A 24,517-nucleotide genomic window follows, 5' to 3' on the forward strand; every position below is an offset into this window, starting at 1 on the left:
AGGGAGTCCCCCCCCCCCCCACCAAATGGCTCACACTACAGGAAAAAAAAGAGAATCGAAACATGAGACAAGACCTAAAAGGACTAGTGAAACTGAGGGAATAATCAGGCCTTCATAAAGTGAAACACCGGAGGAGAAGGGGGGGGGGGGGGGGACAGGAGAGGGATTAGCTAGGATGTGAAGGAGAAATGGGGAAAGGAATGGAGTCCAAGAGAGATGAAAGGCTGCAATAGCTTGGAGCCCATGCACACAACATACATACCCACAAAGAAGGAGGAAAAGGGGGGGGGGGGGAGGGAGGGGGAGGTTAAGCCTGAAAATAAATCAGACTAAAAGAAACGATTAAAAATCTCAACAGCATGGATGAAACCACACACCTTAAGATCAGAGCTTACAAACCAAATATGAGGCTGTGGTCAAAGGAGACAAAAGGTATTAAAGAACTTTTTAAGTACAGAAAGTATGACAATGGGTACTTTGCAACAAAAATTACATGTGGAGGACTGTTCAGAAGTGGTAATAGTGATCAAATTGGAAGGTTCTTTTCCCTTTTTCCAAATTAACATGAGATTAACAATATTAAGAAAAGGGTAAATTGCTACGCACAGTAAAGATGACCCGTTGACTGCAGACAGGCGCAATAAAAAGACAGTTAAACATCATAGCTTTCAGCCAAAGCCTTCTTTAGCAAAGAACACACTCTCATATTCACACAACTCAGGACACCTCATGCACTAACGACTGCTACCATCAGCAGCTCCGACCAGAATTGCGACATTCGTCGGAGCTGTTGGAGGTAGCGGTCAGGTGTGCAGGTGGTGCGCCCTTTTTTTTTTGTGTGTGTGTGTGTGTGTGTGTGTTCTTTGCTGGAGAAGCCTTTGGCTGGAAGCTATAATGTGTAGTGTGTGTGTGTGTGTGTGTTCTTTGCTGGAGAAGCCTTTGGCTGGAAGCTATAATGTGTAACAGCCTTTTGATTGCACCTGTCTGCAATCCAATGGGTCATCTTAACAGAGAGTAGTAATCTGTCTTTTTCTTAATATTGTTGATTTTCCAATCTGGAGTTGCCATTGTTTAACAAGAGATGAGTTTGACAGAGTGGTCCCCTATTAATGTCCTTCACAATGAAATTTGAAGCAATGAAATGTGTCAAAACAGCACTTCTATACTATAGCTTTCGTTCGACACAAATAAAAATGTTAACAATTTCATAACGAGACTTAACACTGTATCAAACGAATTCTCAGGATTTCAGAGAGAAAAGTTTTACCTGAAATGACCAGTTTGTGTAGCATCCATAATGAATAAACTGTTTCTAGTGTCTCTTAAATTCTCTCTAAGTTTCTTGTCTAGCTTCTCAGCAACCATCTCTGCTGCATTTCCACGAGGACTGCGAATAATTGGAACAGCTCCTAGAAAATTTCAATGAAAATGAATTGTAAACAATGCTTTCTTCATATCCTGTTCTAAGTGTAGAAGCTATCATCTGCAACTCTTTCTGTATCTTTTACACTGCCAGTTTGATACTAATGAAGTCTCTTGTGATACAGATTGTTAAGGATGGAAATCACTAGTGAAGCGAGAGGATCAGAATTTTGCTCTCATTATGTACCAATTTACATTACTGGTTCAATTTACAGGATACTTATCAAATACAAGCAACATATGCCGTAATATGATACTTTACAAGTTTTCAAACATATAATTAGGAAACACAATTTATAATCTTAAAAATCTAAATCAATCTTTAATGCAAAGAAGACAGCACAAGCTGTCTGCCTTACTCAAAATGACCTTCCTTCACATGTCATGATTAATATAACTCCTCTGTGTGTGGTTTACTGAAAATGGTGCAGACATGCTTGATGGATACTTCTGTACATTTTTCCTAAATAATTTGAAAACTACAACTGCTAATGATAATGTAGCCCAGTACAAAATTTAAATACATGAAATTTCCTCCAAAAGGTCCTGTTCACATTTTTCTGTAGGACTAACAGTTTGCACATAGTGAGTGAGTGAATACAAAAATCTTGTGCGGAGTATTTTAATGCATTTTGGGTTGCATAAATCCCAGGGATAGGGGCAGCTGAATCACCCTTATATTGCTTTGTGAAAATATGGGTTAGTTTCTAAGCTAAAGTTGGCGGTATCAGCAGCGTGGTTGGTCACTTACAAAGAATATAAACTACCTCTTAATGCTGCATACTAAGAGTTTATAAGAGAAGTGTCTTACTCATAATATTTATAGCTGTTGTAACTAACAGAAGTCAACAACAAAAGTTACATTAAAGATTAGCATATCATGCAGCATATATGGAAAAAAAGGGGAAATGGTTTCATTCCTACATGGGAAACAATTGTACTACCTCTTTACAGGAGTTGAAAACATTGCAAAAATGTTTGCAGTGGAATAAGTGGACTGCTCTGCCATTTAATATCGATTAAATTCTTTTAATTAGACCTTTTTAAAAAGTTTATTATAAATTTTTGGTTGATTGGTTTGTTGACTGGGATTTAAGAGACTAAATGGCAAGGTCATCACTCTCTCAATCCCGGGGTAGTTCATGTGGAATCAGTGACACCTGTGATAGACATGTTCTGAAGATGAAAGTATGGTGGAGCAGCTAGATCAAGGCATTGGAGGCAATATGCTGCAGGAGATGAGAAAGAATTTATGGAGAAGTGTACGGATCTGGCTGGTATCGGTGTCAGACATGAATTCTCCAGTGTGAGGCAAAGCAACCACTGTATCATTGTAAGAGGTAGAGAGTCGAGCAAGTGTGCCTGGACTTACCCCAATCCACTACTAACAGCACCACTTCATCATAACGCACCAGTGCTTAACATACAAAGGATTGCAGAATAATTTTTAAAAATGTGAAATTAAAAAGTAAAATAACTTTTCCAAATTCGTCCGTGTATGCTCAAGTATATTAAAGTCTCAGAATGACCAAATGCATATGTTAGGAAAAATATACGATCTTAAGAATAAGTGGCACTGAATAATAAAACTAAAAACTGTTCAGAATAGGCATATATATGTCACAATTAAAAGTTACAAGTCATAACTTGATCAAAACAATATTTTGGTTAAAATTAATGTTTTTACCAAAATTTAAGCTGCTAAATATTAGACTCAGAAAGCTAAAAATTAGTATGTAGCTTTAGTTTAATGTAAAACAATAAGAATGTGACATGAACAAGCTACATCTATTAGTTTTCAAGGTATGTATTAAAAACCAAATTTGCAACAAAAATGTCCTTATTCATGGTAGATTAAGTATTATTTGTATTTGTTATAGAAAGTTCTAATTAGAGCACTTGATTACACTCATGCAATAATACAGCTGTACCAAGTTTCAAGACTGTATTCTAAATAACAACAATTACAAGGAATCAGAGCGGCAGTTCTGAGGTCCTGTTCTACTGCTGGTTCAGTTCTAAAAATTCTAACTGATGAAGTTTAAATGCAGTCATGCTAAAACTTGTTCAGTAACTAAAGCAAACTTACCCCATTTATATAAAAATTAAGAAGACTGTAAATTGTTAAACAATAAAGTTGTTAATCAATGTGTGTCCGAGAAAGGGGCCATTTAGATACTGTTCCCTGTGACTGGGACATTTGATACCAAATGTTCCATTTGGTGGTCAGCTGCACCCCTATGTAAAACCAGCCGCAGAAGCAATGGAAAGAGACACTTCACACAGAGATATCAATCTATTTACATCAGTCAAATGCCTGTGTCATTGTGTCATGGTTGATGTCAGAGCTGGGACACTTGAATGCGTTTTAACTAAATGTAGGAAATGAACTTGTGAAAACTGTATGCCATCCTGGAACACTTAGATTTCATGGAACTAACTGTTTGTGTGCCACCTGTAATGTTGACAACACTGTGTGGCAAGTAGCAAGATTATTTTCCACTTTTAATGTGAGCAGTTAACTTTTGGTGATCAGAAGCCAAGGCAATAGACTGATTTTGATAGGAATGATGATATTATTATCGTAATTATTATTATTAGGGATATTACTGTATTTTGTATGTGTGAACTTTTACAGAATATATCAATCAGTTAAAACTCAAGACTTTTCTTTATAGTCATAACTCCTGATCCCATTGAGTAAATAGCAAGTAGGAACACTTTCTTTCAGTGAGCACAAAGAGTAATGTGGACTTGTGGACTGGAAATAATGGTCAGTGTGGTCTCCTTTGCTTTCTGGCTGACTGCAAAAATAGTTTTCAGGTTCCAGTTAACAGCAAAGGTAGGTGTAAAGCATGCACAGACAATTTAAGTGTCTTTTCATAACAACACAACAAAGCATCAACCATTTGATTATTATCCACCAACCTACAAGGGCTCATCCACTGGCAAGAAAAGACCCATCAGCCAGCCCCATCAATGGCAAAAACAGATACAGAGCAAAGAATGTTGCTGAGTCGGCAAATTCAGTACAGTAAAAGTGAGAAGATTAAAATTGCAAGGGTCATAAATTAGACTGTCAGTAATAAAAACATGAGGAGAGAAATAGGGTAAGGCAGTAACTGGGTGCCCTTGGACGTCTGCATGCGGTGGGAATCACCTCACCCACAACAACCTCTGCTCCAGTGCAGTAAAGGCATTACAAAGCACCCGCTATTCAACAGTGTTACCTCTCAAACAGAAAATAGTGTGCGGCAGAGGGGAGACAAACTGCACATACAAGCAATTAAAATTAAGTAAAAGAGGGATGAAAGAGTGAGCTGGTCAAGTGTGCTCCCTGCCGCCATTGGATAAGCAGCTGCAGCAGCAAGTTGTATACACCTAGCTTACTTATTTGTTACATAGTTTAATTCTTAATTTATTTGATTGTTTTTGGGTACTTGCATTGTTTAATTCATAAATTTCGGGCGTATTATAGTATTTGAGAGCTGTAGCATCGCGCTCTAGTACCTGAATAGTGTAAATTCGCGTAGTCGTCGTCCTTCTGTTTTTGTTTTGAACGGCCAGTGTCAGTTGGTCACAGCCAGTGTGCTCCCTGCCGCCGTTGGATAAGCAGCTGCAGCAGCAAGTCGTATACCCATAGCTTACTTATTTGTTACATAGTTTAATTCTTAATTTCTTTGCGTGTTTTTGGGTACTTGCATTGTGTAATTCATAAATTTCAGGTGTATTATAGTATTTGAGAGTTGTAGCATCACGCTTTAGTGCTTACTTCGTAGATTCTTACTAAAATTGCGTGTGAGTTTCGTATAGGAGGTGTAATTTCGAGTTTTAGCTACTGTAATCGTAAGTTCAGGCAGATTGTAGCACAGTCATTAGGCATTTGTACAGGTTAGCTAATACATTCTTTGCGTGTTTCCCTTGCGTTATCTAGGCACGGACTCGTGTTTCAGTAACTGTTGTTCAACATCGATTAGAATGGACAGGGACTGTGATTGCTGTGTTCGGATGAGGGCTGAGTTGGCATCCCTTTGCTCACAGCTGCAAGCGGCGCTGACTTCGGTCGTGCAGCTTGAGGCTGTTGCCAATGGGCACCACTGTGGGGAGCCGGACTTGGGTATCACGGGGATGTCATCTCGTCCCGTCTGTCCCCAGATCGGTCTGCCACTGTGGTTGCCCCGGTTGCTGCCCGCAGTGGGGATGAGCCCTCGCCTGTGGTTGATTGGGAGGTCGTTCCAAGGCGTGGCAGGCAGCGAAAGACGTCCCCGAAGGCTGATCAGAAAGCCTCCCCGGTGCGTCTGACAGGTTTCAGGCACTGTCTCTGGCTGAGCCAGATGCAGCTGCCTGCCCTGTTTCAGAGGATGATTCTCAGCCTTCAAGGTCCGGGCAATCGCAGAGGGTGGGCTTATTGGTAGTTGGGAGCTCCAATGTTAGGCGCGTAATGGGGCCCCTTAGGGATATGGCGGCTAAGGAGGGGAAGAAATCCAGTGTGCACTCCGTGTGCTTTCCGGGTGGAGTCATTCCCGATGTGGAAAGGGTCCTTCCGGATGCCATGAAGAGCACAGGGTGCAGCCAGCTGCAGGTGGTGGCACATGTCGGCACTAATGACGTGTGTCGCTTTGGATCTGAGGAAATTCTCTCTGGATTCCAGCGGCTATCTGATTTGGTGAAGGCTGCCGGTCTTGCTTATGAGATGAAGGCAGAGCTCACCATCTGCAGCATCGTTGACAGAACCGACTGCGGACCTTTGGTGCAGAGCCGGGTGGAGGGTCTGAATCAGAGGCTCAGACGGTTTTGCGACCGTGTTGGCTGCAGATTCCTTGACTTGCGCCATAGGGTGGTGGGGTTTCGGGTTCCGCTGAATAGGTCAGGAGTTCGCTACACTCAGCTGGTGGCTACACGGGTAGCGGAGGCTGTGTGGCGTGGACTGGGCGGTTTTTTAGGTTAGAAGGCCTCGGGAAAGTACGGGGTGGGCTGCATTCTCAAAGGGTGCATGGCAAATACAGGACGTGCTTGGATCAAGGAACAGTCGGCATTGTAGTTGTAAATTGCTGTAGTTGTGCTGGGAAAGTCCCTGAGCTTCAAGGCTAATAGAAAGCACGGAAGCTGAAATCGTTATAGGTACAGAAAGCTGGCTAAAGCCTGAAATAAGTTCTGCAGAAATTTTTACGAAGTCTCAGACGGTGTTCAGGAAAGATAGATCAGGCAGAATTGGTGGTGGAGTGTTTGTGTCTGTCAGTAGTGGTTTATCTTGTAGTGAAGTCGAAGTAGATACTCCATGCGAATTGGTATGGGTGGAGGTTATACTTAACAGCCGAACTAAGTTAATAATTGGCTCCTTCTACCAACCCCCAGACTCCGATGATATAGTTGCTGAACAGTTCAGAGAAAATTTGAGTCTCGTAACAAATAAATACCCCACTCATACGGTTATAGTTGGTGGGGACTTCAACCTTCCCTCGATATGTTGGCAAAAATACTTGTTCAAAACCGGTGGTAGGCAGAAAACATCTTCCGAGATTGTCCTAAATGCTTTGTCCGAAAATTATTTCGAGCAGTTAGTCCACGAACCCACGCGAATTTTAAATGGTTGTGAAAACACACTTGGCCTCTTAGCCACAAACAATCCAGAGCTGATAGAGAGCATCATGACTGATACAGGGATTAGTGATCACAAGGTCGTTGTAGCTAGGCTCAATACCGTTTCTTCCAAATCCACCAGAAACAAACGCAAAATAATTTTATTTAAAAAAGCGGATAAAGTGTCACTAGAAGCCTTCCTAAGAGACAATCTCCATTCCTTCCGAACTGACTATGCAAATGTAGACGAGATGTGGCTCAAATTCAAAGATACAGTAGCAACAGCAGTTGAGAGATTCATACCTCGTAAATTGGTAGGAGATGGAACTGATCCCCCATGGTACACAAAACAGGTCCGAACGCTGTTGCAGAGGCAACAGAAAAAGCATGCGAAGTTCAGAAGAACGCGAAATCCCGAAGATTGGCTAAAATTTACAGACGCGTGATATTTGGCACGGACTTCAATGCGAGATGCCTTTAATAGGTTCCACAACGAAACATTGTCTCGAAATTTGGTAGAAAATCCGAAGAAATTCTGGTCGTATGTAAAGTACACAAGCGGCAAGACGCAGTCAATACCTTCGCTGCGCAGTGCCGATGGTACTGTTACCGACGACTGTGCCGCTAAAGCGGAGTTATTGAACGCAGTTTTCCGAAATTCCTTCACCAGGGAAGATGAATGGAATATTCCAGAATTTGAAACACGAACAGCTGCTAGCATGAGTTTCTTAGAAGTAGATATGTTAGGGGTTGCGAAGCAACTCAAATCGCTTGATACGGGCAAGTCTTCAGATCCAGATTGTATACCGATTAGGTTCCTTTCAGATTACGCTGATACAATAGCTCCCTACTTAGCAATCATATACAACTGCTCGCTCACCGATAGATCTGTACCTACAGATTGGAAAATTGCGCAGGTCGCACCAGTGTTTAAGAAGGGTAGTAGGAGTAATCCATCTAACTACAGACCTATATCATTGACGTCGGTTTGCAGCAGGGTTTTGGAGCATATACTGTATTCAAACATTATGAATCACCTCGAAGGGAAAGATCTATTGATACGTAATCAGCATGGTTTCAGAAAACATCGTTCTTGTGCAACACAGCTAGCTCTTTATTCGCACAAAGTAATGGCCGCTATCGACTGGGGATCTCAAGTTGATTCCGTATTTCTAGATTTCCGGAAAGCTTTTGACACCGTTCCTCACAAGCGACTTCTAATCAAGCTGCGGGCCTATGGGGTATCATCTCAGTTGTGCGACTGGATTCGTGATTTCCTGTCAGGAAGGTCGCAGTTCGTAGTAATAGACGGCAAATCATCGAGTAAAACTGAAGTGATATCAGGAGTTCCCCAGGGAAGCATCCTGGGACCTCTGCTGTTCCTGATATATATAAATGACCTGGGTGACAATCTGGGCAGTTCTCTTAGGTTGTTCGCAGATGATGCTGTAATTTACCGTCTAGTAAGGTCATCCGAAGACCAGTATCAGTTGCAAAGCGATTTAGAAAAGATTGCTGTATGGTGTGGCAGGTGGCAGTTGACGCTAAATAACAAAAAGTGTGAGGTGATCCACATGAGTTCCAAAAGAAATCCGTTGGAATTCGATTACTCGGTAAATAGTACCATTCTCAAGGCTGTCAATTCAACTAAGTACCTGGGTGTTAAAATTACGAACAACTTCAGTTGGAAAGACCACATAGATAATATTGTGGGGAAGGCGAGCCAAAGGTTGCGTTTCATTGGCAGGACACTCAGAAGATGCAACAAGTCCACTAAAGAGACAGCTTACACTACACTCGTTCGTCCTCTGTTAGAATATTGCTGCGCGGTGTGGATTGACGGAGGACATCGAAAGGGTGCAAAAAAGGGCAGCTCGTTTTGTATTATCGCGTAATAGGGGAGAGAGTGTGGCGTATATGATACGCGAACTGGGATGGAAGTCATTACAGCAAAGACATTTTTCGTCGCGGCGAGATCTATTTACGAAATTTCAGTCACCAACTTTCTCTTCCGAATGCGAAAATATTTTGTTGAGCCCAACCTACATAGGTAGGAATGATCATCAAAATAAAATAAGAGCTCGAACAGAAAGGTTTAGGTGTTCGTTTTTCCTGCGTGCTGTTCGGGAGTGGAATGGTAGAGAGATAGTACGATTTGGTTCGATGAACCCTCCGCCAAGCACTTAAATGTGAATTGCAGAGTAGTCATGTAGATGTAGATGTAGATGAAGGTAAAGTCGGGGGTCCCCCAGACCCAGCATGCTGTGGGACACCCCAAACCACAACCACCCTACTCCTATCCCAAAGACTAAAGACTGCTTACGACCTTATACCTGAAAACAAAAACCCTTTCATGGAGAAAACAGAGAACAAGTTCAGCCATCGATCAATTATCTGTCAATATCTGATGCAAAGAATTTGGAAGGTCATGCTTAGCATGGAGGACCAGAGAATTCTACCAGGATATGGGGTGTCTGTAAGGCTCCGCAACTAAAATGTGGGAGTGACTCATTATGTAAAACAAAACTAAGAGTTATAATAGAGGGAAACATTCCACATAGGAAAAATATATCTAAAAACAAAGATGATGTGACTTACCAAATGAAAGTGCTGGCAGGTCGACAGACACACAAACAAACACAAACTACACACAGAATTCAAGCTTTCGCTCCCTTTTTAAGGGAGAGGGTAAGGAGTCATTCCAATCCTGGGAGCGGAAAGACTTACCTTAGGGGGAAAAAAGGATGGGTATACACTCGCACACACACACATATCCATCCACACATACACAGACACAAGCAGACATATTGTGTTTGTTTGTGTGTCTGTCGACCTGCCAGCACTTTCATTTGGTAAGTCACATCATCTTTGTTTTTAGATATAAAACTAAGAGTTAGCCTGATATGATCAAAGCGGAGGCAACACACGGCAGTGGATTCCTTCCAGGAGGAATGAAAGGAAGAGTGCCATGCAGCAGGTCTCCTTGACAGTGCAAATGAAATAAAATGATCATGTGCCATTGTTGGCCAGGAGGCCCCATCTGGGGAAGTTCAGCTGCTGGGTTGCACATCTTATTTCACATGAAGCCACATTGGGTGACTTGCACATTGGTGATGATGAGATGATGATGATGATGAAAACAAAACACTCAGATGAACAGTTTGGACTTCAGAGCGGTTACTCGACTTCTCACCAGCTGCTGCAACTGGTGCAATTGGCAATGAGGGCACTAGAAACAAGGGATTTCCTTGGGGTGCTGCTTCTTAATGTGTGCATAGCATCTGATTCATGTGTGCATAGCATCTGATTCATGTGGCATGAAGGCCTTGTGTATAAACTCTTTGTACTCCGGATACTGACATCACAAGGGGTCCTTCTTGAGTCCTACCTAGCTGAGAGGACCTTCCATGTAAGGGCAGACAATGGGTTATTCATAGAGTGGCAGATATGCGTAGGGGTGCTGCAGTGGTTGGTCCTCGGCCCCTTGCTGTACTACTCCTACACTGCTGATGCACCATGGTGGCATGCATAGAACTGGCACTTTATCCTGGCGATACAATGCTGTTCAAGACAATAAGAAGCTGCCTACAACTTGGGTGTGATGAATGGCGAGCATGGGTACTGAAGTGGCAACTTAAATTCAATGCTGCCAAGAGCCAGGCAGTAGTCTTCAGTCGAAGGATGCTGCTGCCAGATCTGCCACTTGTCAACATCATAGGAGGCCCCACCCCATGGACAAAGACCGTAAGATACCTGAGGGTGATCCTTGACAAAAAGACACCTGGACCCCGCATATATGTGGCATCAGAAGCAGAGCAGTGGGGCATCTCTCCACTCCATATCCTCCGCTTAATTCCCGATTGTCACTGTCTCTGCACCACGGATCCTGCTCTACCTAACGCTGGTCAGGTCATTGCTAGAGAGTACATGGCTGTGGTGTGGGGAAAGGCTGCCGACTCTCACATTGCGGCATAGCAGAGGGTGCAGAACTGAGCATTGAAACTCACTCTGTACCTCCCAAGTCTGTTTTCAATTCATCTGATGCATGAAGAAATAGGCATCCTGCAGCTGTTGGACAGTATCCAGTAGATTGCTCTCACATTCTATGAGAAATCTGGTTACTCCTGCGATCGGCTCATCCTGGAACTGGGCCATCAACAACATTGCAGGCTGACAACACACTGGCTGGACCTGCTCTGAGAATAATTTTCTCTGCAGCAGCTGGAGAACAACTCACCTCCACATCACCAGAGGCCATTCTTGCTGCAAGAATAATTTTCCTTGAGGTAGCTTGAGGACAAGCATCTCCACATCACCGGAGCCAATCCAGCATTATACAATACTGAGAGGTAAGCAGAAATAACATTTTGATGTTTAAGGTGTTCACAAGCCAAGCGAGAATGCTTGGCAGATAAGTGACTAGCGACTAGAAGGTGTAATGGGACACCCTCCTCAACACTTTATATGAGGGAAACATTCCACGTGGGAAAAATATATCTAAAAACAAAGATGATGTGACTTACCAAACGAAAGCACTGGCATGTCGATAGACACACAAACATACACACAAAATTCAAGCTTTCGCAACCAACGGTTGCTTCGTCAGGAAAGAGGGAAGGTGAGGGAAAGACGAAAGGATGTGGGTTTTAAGGGAGAGGGTAAGGAGTCATTCCAATACCGGGAGCGGAAAGACTTACCTTAGGGGGAAAAAAGAACAAGTATACACTCGCGTGCATGCGCACGCGCACACACACACACACACACACACACACACACACACACACACACACACACACACATATCCATCTGCACATACACAGACACAAGCAGACATTTGTAAAGGCAAAGAGTTTGGGCAGAGATGTCAGTAGAGGCGGAAGTACAGACGCAAAGATGTTGTTGAATGACAGGTGAGGTATGAGCGGCGGCAACTTGAAATTAGCGGAGGTTGAGGCCTGGTGGGTAACGAGAAGAGAGGATGTACTGAAGGGCAAAGTTCCCATCTCCGGAGTTCTGACAGGTTGGTGTTAGTGGGAAGCATCCAGATAACCCGGATGGTGTAACACTGTGCCAAGATGTGCTGGCCGTGCACCAAGGCATGTTTAGCCACAGGGTGATCCTCATTACCAACAAACACTGTCTGCCTGTGTCCATTCATGCGAATGGACAGTTTGTTGCTGGTCATTCTCACATAGAAAGCTTCACAGTGTAGGCAGGTCAGTTGGTAAATCATGTGGGTGCTTTCACACGTGGCTCTGCCTTTGATCGTGTACACCTTCTGGGTTACAGGACTGGAGTAGATGGTGGTGGGAGGGTGCATGGGACAGGTTTTACACCGGGGGGCGGTTACCAGGGTAGGAGCCAGAGGGTAGGGAAGGTGGTTTGGGGATTTCATAGGGATGAACCAAGAGGTTACGAAGGTTAGGTGGATGGCGGAAAGACACTCTTGGTGGAGTGGGGAGGATTTCATGAAGGATGGATCTCATTTCAGGGCAGGATTTGAGGAAGTCGTATCCCTGCTGGAAAGCCACATTCAGAGTCTGATCCAGTCCCGGAAAGTATCCTGTCACAAGTGGGGCACTTTTGGGGTTCTTCTGTGGGAGGTTCTGGGTTTGAGGGGATGAGGAAGTGGCTCTGGTTATTTGCTTCTGTACCAAGTTGGGAGAGTAGTTGCGGGATGCGAAAGCTGTTTTCAGGTTGTTGGTGTAATGGTTCAGGGATTCCGGACTGGAGCAGATTCGTTTGCCACGAAGACCTAGGCTGTAGGGAATGGACCCTTTGATGTGGAATGGGTGGCAACTGTCATAATGGAGGTACTGTTGCTTGTTGGTGGGTTTGATGTGGAGGGACGTGTGAAGCTGGCCATTGGACAGATGGAGGTCAACGTCGAGGAAAGTGGCATGGGATTTGGAGTAGAATCAGGTGAATCTGATGGAACCAAAGGAGTTGAGGTTGGAGAGGAAATTCTGGAGTTCTTCTTCACTGTGAGTCCAGATCATGAAGATGTCATCAATAAATCTGTACCAAACTTTGGGTTGGCAGGCCTGGGCAACCAAGAAGGCTTCCTCTAAGCGACCCATAAATAGGTTGGCATACGAGGGGGCCATCCTGGTACCCATGGCTGTTCCCTTTAATTGTTGGTATGTCTGGCCTTCGAAAGTGAAGAAGTTGTGAGTCAGGATGTAGCTGGCTAAGGTAATGAGGAAACAGGTTTTAGGTAGGGTGGCAGGTGACCGGCGTAAAAGGAAGTGCTCCATCGCAACGAGGCCCTGGACGTGCGGAATATTTGTGTATAAGGAAGTGGCATCAATGGTTACAAGGATGGTTTCCGGGGTTAACAGATTGGGTAAGGATTCCATGCGTTTGAGAAAGTGGTTGGTGTCTTTGATGAAGGATGGGAGACTGCATGTAATGGGTTGAAGGTGTTGATCTATGTAGGCAGAGATATGTTCTGTGGGGGCTTGGTAACCAGCTGCAATGGGGCAGCCGGGATGATTGGGTTTGTGAATTTTAGGAAGAAGGTAGAAGGTAGGGGTGCGGGGTGTCGGTGGGGTCAGGAGGTTGATGGAGTCAGGTGAAAGGTTTTGTAATATCTACATCTCCATCATACTCCACAAGCTACCTAATGGTGTGTGGCTCAGTGGCCCGATTCAAGTCTCTCAACTGGATGCCAATTGGTGACTCACATATCCCTAACCTACCGCAGAAACTGTACAGAGGAAAGGGTATCTTCAGTTTAATGTGGAATTTGGACTGTGTCATTCCTAGCAAATTTCACATAACTGAGATATGAAGCTAGGTTAAAGACAGACTGAAGATTCCATAGCCTGACTAGGATTCATTCACATGACCTTTCAGTTTTCAGGCACGTGTACCACTATTAGACCACTAGGCCAAATGATACAAGTGTGCTAAGAAACTAAGAAACTTGGTCTACACTTTTAGAATTTTGTTTATGGTAAAATTTGTCTTTTAGATGCTACAGGGCCCATAGCAACCACAAATTTTCTGAACGATAACATTATGCCACATTGGTCTTCATTGTCTGGATAATACTACGAGGGCCGTTCAGAAAGTAACCTCCGGTTGATTTAAAAAAATACACCAAGTTAAATAAAAATATTTTAATATATACATCTTACAACTACATCTTTGCACTATTTTTCTACATAGTCTCCATAGCGATTGAGGCACTTATCGTATCTCTTCACAAGCTTTGAAATTCCTTCTGCATAAAAATCACCCGCTTGTGCCTGGAGCCAGCCTGTGACCGCATCTTTGAGCTCTTCGTCGTCATCAAACCGCTGTGACCCGAGCCATTTCTTCAAATGCATGAAGAGGTGATAATCACTTGGCGCCAGGTCTGGGCTGTAAGGTGGATGGTTGATAACGTCCCACTTGAAGGACTCAAGAAGGGCCGTTGTTCTGCGAGCAGAGTGAGGACGGGAGTTATCGTGCAAAAAAACGATACCGGAAGTCAGCATACCACGGCGTTTGTTCTGTATAGCCCGTCGTAACTTTTTTATTGTTTCACAGTACACGTCTTGATTAATGGTCGTACCACGTTCCATGAATTCAACCAACAACACCCCTTTGGCATCCCAAAACACCGTTGCCATCAGTTTTCTGGCAGAAAAATCTTGCGAGGCTTTTCTTGGTTTGGTAGGCGAATTTGAATGTGCCCACATCTTTGATTGTTCTTTTGTCTCAGGGTTCACGTACTTAATCCAGGTTTCGTCACCGGTCACGATTCTGTTTAACAATGGTTCTCCTTCGTCCTCATAACGTGACAGAAAGTCTAATGCAGAGGCCATTCTTTGAGTTTTGTGGTGGTCGGTAAGAATTTTGGGCACCCATCGTGCACAGAACTTACGGTAGCCCAATCTTGCTGTCACTATCTCGTACAAGAGAGTCTTAGAAATCTGTGGAAAACCAGTAGACAACTCCGACATTGAGAAACGTCGATTTTCACAAACTTTTGCATCAACTGTCTGAACGAGTTCGTCAGTCACCAATGATGGTCTACCACTCCTCTCTTCATCATGAACGTTTTCTCGTCCACTTTTAAATAAACGTACCCATTCACGGACAACTCCTTCACTCATAACTCTTGGTCCGTACACGGCACAAAGCTCACGATGAATAGCTGCTGCAGAATATCCTTTGGCTGTAAAAAACCTTATGACAGCACACACTTCACATTTGGCGGGGTTTTCTATTGCAGCACACATTTCAAACTGCCACAAAAACTAAACTAGCGCAGGTACGACGTTCACTCGACCACGGCTTGATGCCGACTGACCTGTTGAGTGCGTGAACGCACAGATGGCGTCGCTACTCCCCCCACAACCCGCACTGTGACCAATCGGAGGTTACTTTCTGAACCGCCCTCGTATTTGCATTCACTGCTGCACAGTTTCAGTTAGAAATGCTTGAAGAATGTTTTAACTTCAGTCAATGGAGGCTGATGTTCATAATAGGTAGGGTCTAGATAATAAGACAATAAACTTAATACTGGCATTGTTCATAACAAATGTTATATAAACATCATTTTCATATGTATGTCAGAGGAAAAAGACTCTTTCAACAATTTTCTTCCTGTTAATATACCACAGTAAACCGACAAACTGACTTTTGCAAGTAGCATCTGTTGTTTAGTCTGAGTGCACAGAAACAAAAGTGGCAGCACTAATGTATTTAATCAATTCTTCCACGTAAACTTGATTCATACAATCTAAAAGTTTGTTTTGTATAATATGTGACATATACAGTATTTACAGACAAAAGTAGTATCTAGCTTTTTAAGTGGTCATCTAATAGACTGTCAACATTTCCTAGAAGAGATAACAAATTAAGAAATTACCACAGTTAGCTGACTCCTATTTTTCAATGGGAGCTCTTACTACTAACTCACGAGTTCCAAAAAACGTTATGCAATCTACTAATAATACATGTCTATTCTTGGTAACTAATTCATTATGTTTCTGATTGGCATTTTATATGTTGAATCAATCTGAGCAACGAAGTTAATGATGCCACACACTTTGTATTTACAAGCGTTTTCTAAATATGGTTCACTTTGCTAATGTTTCTTAATTCGATCACTTAAATCTTGAGAGTCTTATAGCCAAGGCTGTTGTACGTAGTTCTTTAAAACTAAATAACACACAATAGAAACAAAATAACATTTGTTTCTCTCTACTCACTGTTATCCACAACTTTTTGCAGAAAGATGTATTCCTGAAAGTACTGCTCTTGTTAGTATTGAGTTGAGACATTTAGAATTCTTTTGTTGATGGGCATCTAACCACTTGATTTCTAGCTTCTGTTCTATACTTAATAAATGAAAGGGCATTTTTAGGAAACAATCTAGTTTATTCATTTTAAAATCACTGTAAGAATACTCAAGTTACAACCACACAAGTCCAGAATAATGAATGCTATTGAGAGATTATCATGTGTGTGTGTGTGTGTGTGTGTGTGTGTGTGTGTTTGGAGCCGGCTGACCAGTTATGAGAAAAACATGGGTGAGCCTGTCACCCTTTTAACACATTAACAACATCTCCCTAAAATCTCAGGAAACAAATTGGACCGATCACAAAACCATAATACTCAAACCACATTCATTTTAATGTCACTTAAAATAGAGGGCAGAACTGCTGGCAAATCTGCCGCTGCTCTCTTGTCTGAAAACTGAACATAGTCTAGTAAAATGTGGTGCACAGTGATCCGTATGCCATGTGCACCACACACTGGAGGGTCCTCTTGCTGGAGGAAGAAGCCAAGCATTATTGGGCTGTGGCCTATGCGAAGACGGGTAAGGTGAAACTCATCCCATTACTGTGGCTGAAAGGAAGTACATCATGGCTCTGTAGTTGGCTTTAGTAGACACAGTCCGTCACTTCCAGTCACTTGTCTTCCCACCAACACATGACTCTGTACCTCAACAGCGAAGTAACAGCATGGAGAAACGATAGCACACTGAAATAACTGACACTCACCACACACCTCCTTGGCTGCTACATCCGCCCTTTCATCTTCCGCAAGACCCATGTACCCTGCTTTCCAGCAGAAAGCCATCTCCTTCCTCAGTGACTGTAGTTGGAGAAAGGCATCCTGGATATTCTGAACTACTTTATCTGTCAGGTACCAATGTTTTACAGAGAGCGAAGGGCAATCAGAGAATCAGAACCGACACGGAATTTAGCACTCTAAGCATGCCTAATCTGCTTCAGCCCACTAGACCGCACATAGTTCTGCACTGAATACAGTAAAGCTTCCAGGCAGTCGAACCTTGAGGACATGACCAGAGAAAACAAGAGTGCAAACCGAAGGAGTCCCCCCCCCCCCCCCCTCCCTGTTTTAAACCACCCATGAAGACAGCTGTAGAATTGTTGTCCTCGGTTAAAACGGAAGAAAATTAAGTATTAAAAACATATGCAGGAGTGGAATCTCTCCTGTATTGCACAAAATATAAAATTACCCTGGGCCTCTGCAGTAACCATAGCGGCAGGCGGTTAAAACCCTGGCTTTGGATGCTTTACACCAAGTGATTCCAGGCACGCTGCACACGGATCGCAAATGGTATTGTTGCTCATGGATGACTGAAGAAAAGGCGTTCCAGAAGCACACAAGCAACAGTATGGTATGCAGGTGATGCCAGAGAAGCGAGGAACTTACATGACTGATGTGCCATTAGGTGCTGCTGGCGGATGGTGAGTGGTGGCTCCCTAGCCTCAGCACAGAGACTGCATATGGGGTTGGTCCTTTAAGCACCCATGGCTAGCCTAATCCCCTCACGTGGATAGCATCAATAATCTTCAAGTAAGATGGCCTCACTGACCAATACACTGTGAATCCATAGTACAGCCATGAACACACAGAAGCCCTATAAAACTGGAGGAGAAGTGCCCTGTCTGCTCCCCAAGACCTGTGACTAAGGCGCTTTATGATATTCAGTTCAAAATGGCTCTGAGCACTATGGGACTTAACTTCTGAGGTCATCAGCCCCTAGAACTTAGAACTGCTTAAACCTAACTAACCGAAGGACATCACACACACCCATGCCCGAGGCAGGATTCGAACCTGCGACAGTAGCGGTCGCGCGGTTCCAGACTGTAGCGCCTAGAACCGCTCGGCCACTTCGGCCGGCTGATATTCAGTGCCTTTAGGTGTGGTAATCATGACAGTTTGCAGCCCAACATGAGGCCCAGAAACCTCAATGAGTCTTTAAAATGTAGAACAGTGTCTCTCATATGCAAATCAAGTAAATCAAAAATACGACAAGAATGATTAACACCCCCCCCCCCCCCACCCCCACACACAAACACTTATATGCAGAAAACTGAAAACCCTTCTTGCAGTCCATTCTTCTAAATTCCGCACTGTAAATTGCAATGGGTCGCTGTTGCAACACCAGAGGACGAACAGAAAACAGCAAAATTGTCCACAAATAAGGAGCCCTTACCATAGACATTATACTGTTTATGGCTATGGTAAAGAGGGTAACACTTAAAACACTGCCTTAAGAAACACCGTTCTGCCGCTCAAAACGATCTGACAGCACGTCACCAACTTGGGACCTAAAAAAAGGAAGGACCACATTAAAGCCCCAATGATGGGGTTGCTTGAGAATATTGTGTCTCCAAGTTGTGTTATACACCTTGCTGATATGAACGAATATACCGAGACAGTGATGTTTATGTACAAAAGCTGCTGAACAGCTGCCTCTAGTAGGGTAAGGTTATAGACAGTGGACCACAACCTCCAGAATCCGCACTTAAAGCGGCTAAGGAGTTGCCTGGTTTCTAATAACCAGATCAGAAGATGGTTAACCACACACACCTACACAGCTCATTCAGGCTATGCTCCAGTAACTACTGTGACATGTACAGTCCTTTCCTGGTTTGAGGAGAGGTATGAGAATTGTCTACCTCCAGGAGCTGGGAAAGTTGTCTGTCTGCATATAAGATTAAAACATTGAAGGCGGGTGTCCTTTGGTTGGCTGGTTTGCTAGTTGGTTGGTTGTTTTAAAAAGGGGGGGGGGGGGGGGGAGGACCAAACTGCAAGGTCATTGGTCCCTTGTTCCCAGTAGATCAATTACCTGAGGGAAAGAAGAAAACAAGGAAGACATACGGCACAATAACAGGAGAAAGGAAGAACCAGAAGAACAACAGAAGGACAAAACACATTACAATGGACAAAACAGGACAAGAAAACCACAGCAATACACAAGAAACATGTAGAAGATATCAAAACAAGAGAGCAGATTACCATGGCTGGCTGACCATGAGAATAGAAAGAAGAAGCCAGCCACTCTGCCAAAACATTAAAACCTCCACCCTAAAAACACTATGGTGGAGGGCACAGAGGGACAAAGGACATGCACTAAAACTTAGATCAAATGATAAAACACACCCTCGTGAATAAAACATAAAACTAAAGCTGCTGTTGAGGCGTTGTCACTCAACACAGAAGGTAGGGGGCTGGGAAAGTTAAAAGTCCACTGCAGAGTTGGTAAAAGTGGGCACTCCAGCAAGACGTGGATGACCATCATTTCTAAGCCTCAGTGGCACTGAGGTGGGTCCTTGCGACGGAGGAGGTAACCACATGTTAGCCACGTAAGGTCAATGCAGAGCTGGCAGAGGACAACTCATTCCCTGCAAGAGGACCGCATGGAAGAAATTTGTAGTCTCCTTAATGATACACAGTTTGTTGTGCATACTGTTATGCCATTCTGTCTCCCAAAGCCGAAAAACCCTGCAGCATAAGACAGAATGCAGGTCAGTTCGGATACGCCCATATCCGGAAGCGGTTTCTGCGTAGCCTGTTTGGCCAGCTTGTCGGCAAGTTCATTGCCTGAGATTCCAATGTATCCTGTGGTCCAAACAAACACCACTGAACGACAGGACCATTCCAGGACATAGACAGACTCCTGAATGGATGCTACCACAGGATGGCGAGGGTAGCACTGGTTGATACCTTGTAGGCTGCTCAAGGAGTCAGTACACAGGAGAAATGACTCACCAGGGCATGAGCGGGACGTGCTCAAGAGCACGAGATATGGCCACCAGCTCTGCAATGAAAACACTGCAGCCAACTGGTAAGGAGTGCTGTTCAGTATGTCCTCCAAGGAGTGCTGTTCAGTATGTCCTTCAAGAGCATACACAAAGCCTACGAGACCATCAGCCATCGAGCCATCAGTGTAAACCACTTCATGGCCTGGTACATGTTGAAAATCAAAAGGAAGTGATAGCGAAGAGCCGAAGGGTTAATGGAGTCCTTAGGGCCATGCAAAAGGTCCAGAAAAATCTGCAGCCTAGGTGTACACCATGGAGGTGTACGTGAATGGACCTCCAGGAGAGGTGGTAATGGGAAGAACTCCAGTTCAGACAGAAGGGACTGGACGCACGAACTGCAATCCTAAGCCCTGACCTGGGCCACTGATGTGGGAGATGAACTGCTGTGGTTGGGGAAAGGAGGCAGTAATTCAGACAAGCAGGAGAACTATGAACTTGTGCAACATAGCTGGCAAGCAGTTGTGCACACCTAACCTTCAATGGAGGGACTCCGGCCTCCACCAGGACACTGGTTACCGGACTCATTCTAAAAGCTCCCGTTGCTAGGCAAACGCCACAGTGGTGCACTGGGTCAAGTAAACGCAACGCTGAGATCACCGTCGAACTGTAAACCAGACTCCTATAGTCACAGCGGGTTTAACAAGGGCTCTGTAGAGCTGCAGCAGCATAGAGTGATCTGCACCCCAGTTGGTGTTGCTCAGGCAGCGGAGGGTATTGAGGTGCTGCCAGCACTTCCGCTTAAGCTGACGAAGGTGAGGTAGCCAAGTCAATCGGGTGTCAAAAATCAGTCCTAAGAATTGATATGTCTCCACTACAGTGAGTGGATTGTCATGAAGGTAAAGTTCTGGTTTTGGGTGAACGGTGTGATGCCGACAGAAATGCATGACATTCGACTTCGCGGCTGAAAACTGGAAGCTGCGGGCTAGAGCCCATGACCGCGCCTTTTTATTGAGAATGTGAGACCAACGGCCCTACAGCTGCTGATGGACTGTTAATAGCCATTAAAAATACAGAGATACTCAATACAAAGCCCTGCGGAACGCCATTCTCCTGAAAATGGGGGCAACTATGGGAGGCACCAACGTGGACGTGGAAAGTACAGAGTGACAGGAAGTTTTGGATAAGGATCGGTGGTGGGCCTTGGAGACCCCACTCATACAATGTGGCAAGGATATGATGTTACCAGGTCGTGTCGTATGCTTTACATAAGTCAAAAGAGATGGCAACTAGATGCTGGCATCTGGAAAAGGCTGTTCAGATGGCAGACTCGAGAGACAGAAGATTATGAGTGCTACAGCGACCTTGGCAGAAGCTGCCCTGGCGCGGAGCCAGCAGGCCATGTGACTCCAGGACCCAACCCAACTGCCGACACACCATACGTTCCAGCAGCTTACAAAGAAAGTTATTGAGGATGACGGGCCGGTAGCTATTCACATCAAGCAGGTTTTGACTGGGTTTTAGCACTGGAATGATGATGCTCTCCTGCCACTGCGATGGAAAGATGCCATTGCGCCAGATCCGGTTGAAGATGACGAGAAGATGTCGCTTGTAGTAAGGCGAGAGATGTTTAATCATCTGACTGTGGATCTGATGTGGCCCAGGAGCTGTGTCGGGGGCAATGTGCAATGGCACTCAGGAGCTCCCACTCTGTAAGTGGGGCGTTATAAGGTTCCTGTGGCGTGTGGTGAACGAGGGGATTTTTCTTTCCATCTGCCGTTTGGGGCTGTGAAAGGCCGGGAGGGGGGTGGGGGGGTAGTTCTCTGACACAGAGGCTAGAGCACAGTGCTCAGCAAAGCGCTTGGCAATTTACGTCGGTAGATAACACGCCATTGATATTAATGCCTGGGACACCTGCTGGGGTCTGGTACCCAAAAAGATGTCTGATCTTCGTCCAGACTTGGGAAGGTAACGTAAGGAAGTCAATGGTCAAAACGTACCTCACCCAACACTCCTGTTTCTGTTGTTTAACAAGCTGGCGAAGGCAGGCACAGAGCCTCTTAATGGCTATTAGGTGCTCTAGGGAAGGGTGGCACTTACGGCGCTGTAGAGCTCGCCGATGCTCTTTAGTTACATCAGCGACTTCCGGCAACCACCAAGGGACTGTCTTTTGTCGGGGGCACACTAAAGAACGAGGGATCACGATTTCCACTGCAGAAATAATCGTCGTAGTGACCTGCTCAAAGACAACATCAATGGCACCATGAGGGGAATATTCAGCAGTGACAGAAGAGGTAAAGGCTTCCCAGTCTGCCTTGTTTAAAAGTCCATTTGGATAGGCGCCCATGGGCATGACGCCGGGGGAGTGACAGGAAGATCGGGAACTGGTCATTACCTCACAGGTCGTCATGTGCTCTCCAGTGGATAGATGGGAGAAGGCCAGGACTGCTAACCGAGAGATCAATGGCCAAATATGTGCCATGGGCCAAACTGATATGTGTGGGGGCAGAGGTCGAGATGTGACAGAAATTTTCGACCTCCCTACCTTGGCCAGTAAGCATGGCGCTATCCCACAAGGGATTATGCGCTTTAAAATCTCCCGAAAGTAGGAAAGTTTTAGGGAGTTGATCAATCAGTGCAACCAATATGTTCAGGGGTACTGCACCATCTGGATATATTGCAGACAGTTATTCCTGCATCATCCCTATCCTGACAGCAACAGCTTCAATTGGGGGTTGAAGGGGCACAGGTTCACTACATATTGAGTTCAGGACATAGACACAAACTCCACCTGACACACTATTATAATCGCTACAGTTCCTGTAATATCCCTTGTAGCCGCGGAGGGCAGGTGTCCGCATTGCCGGGAACCATGTTTCGTGGAGGGCAATGCAGAAAGCAGGTGTAAAGCTTAACAGTTGCCATAGCTCAGCCAGGTGGTGGAAAAAACCGCTGCAATTCCACTGGAGGATTACGTGATCATGCGACTGGGAAGGCATGAAACACTCAATGAGGCAATCTACACCTCAGGATCACCTGCTGCCACCAGATGAGTACCTGCGCGATCGACATCCATTGTGTCTGAGGGCCCAGCGAGATCTAGGTCCTCAGCGGATGCCAGAATCTCCACCTCAACCTCAGACACAGAGCTTGTAGGCAGCGGTGGTGTGGGTGCCACTGCATTGCCTAAGTTCTTGGGGGTCTTTTTCTTTTTAGGTTTTTCTCGCTGCTCCTTAGGTTTTTGCAGCTGGGAGGGCTTCACCAACTCAGTCTCAGGGACTGAGGAGGACCGGGAAGCCCTAAGGCCAGCTACCTGTGGTTGCCTCAGCCACTGGCAGGTGTCAGCTTTGCCACTGGTAGGAACCTGGGGAAGGAGTGACCCAAGGGATCCCTTCCTGGCAAGAGGAGCTGAAGAAGACTTATGCTTCTCTGGCTGAGAAGTGAGGACTGATGTCCTCGATGGTTGGGAGGGGGGGGGGGGGGGGGTGTTCCTCCTGAAGTATGTTGTGCAGGAGCAACATGGAGGGAAGTGGCACCCACGATCAAGGGGGCAGGTGGAGTCTGACAGCTCTGAGAGCCAACTGTACATGGGGGAATGGAAGATGGTAGAACCGTTGTCATAGCGGCGGCGGCGTACGTGACATCATATGCACAGAATGTAGCCTCCATTGTTTTTCTTAGCCTCAGTGTAGATCAGTCGGTCCAGGGTCTTGTATTCCATTAGTTTTCTTTCTTTATGGAGAATCCTGAAGTCCGGCTAGCAAGGCGAATGGTGCTCCCCACAGTTGACACAGATGGGAGACAGGGCACAGGGAGTATTGGGACCATCCCGACAGGTGACGCTGGAAGTACAGTGGGAAAACATATGGCCGAACTTCCACCATTTAAAGCACTGTATCAGAGGAGGGATATATTGCTTTATGTCACAGAGGTAGACCATCGCCTTGACCTTTTCGGATAATATGTCACCATTGAAGGCCAAGGTGAAGGCACCGGTGGTAACTTAATTATCCCTTGGACCCTGCTGGATGCGCCGGATGAAATGGACACCTCGCCACTCTTCGTAATACTGCAAAAGAAGGTCCCTGTAAAATATGATACCCTGGACCTTATTTAAGCTCTTATGGGGTGTGATGGAAACATAAACATCCCCCAGCTTGTCACAGGCGAGTAGTGCCTGTGACAGGGAGAGGATGCTGTTTTTGATTAAGACCAAACCTGACCACATTTTGGACAAGCCCTCTACCTCCCCAAACTTGTCCTCTAAATGCTCCACAAAAAGCTGAGGTTTCATTGACAAGAAAGATTCCCTATCAACTCTTGTACATACGGGGTACTGGGGTGAACAACCTTCGCTGTCATCCTTAGCCTCGTGTTCCTCTCATGGTGTGTCCGTAGTGGTGGTGATGGTGGGGTGGGGGGTGGGGGACGATTTGGGGTCGTATTTCTTAGCACTGAAGTTAGACCTTGATCACTTAGAGACTACTGTTGTTGGACCA

The 24,517-nt window shown here is 44.9% G+C and overlaps 1 protein-coding gene across 4 annotated transcripts in view; it reads right to left on the reverse strand.

Annotated features, from left to right (window-relative positions):
- The window catches only part of LOC126195374 (protein sly1 homolog), a 178,440-nt gene that overhangs the window by 140,582 nt on the left and 13,341 nt on the right, over positions 1 to 24,517 (reverse strand). For all 4 annotated transcript variants that reach the window (XM_049933950.1, XM_049933951.1, XM_049933949.1 and 1 more), the window contains exon 6: positions 1,268 to 1,409. In XM_049933950.1, coding sequence (XP_049789907.1) covers positions 1,268 to 1,409 — 142 coding nt within the window. The remainder of the gene's footprint in view (positions 1 to 1,267; positions 1,410 to 24,517) is intronic.

Source organism: Schistocerca nitens, chromosome 7, assembly GCF_023898315.1.
Source record: "Schistocerca nitens isolate TAMUIC-IGC-003100 chromosome 7, iqSchNite1.1, whole genome shotgun sequence".
In the NCBI taxonomy this organism is placed as follows: Eukaryota; Metazoa; Arthropoda; class Insecta; order Orthoptera; family Acrididae; genus Schistocerca; species Schistocerca nitens.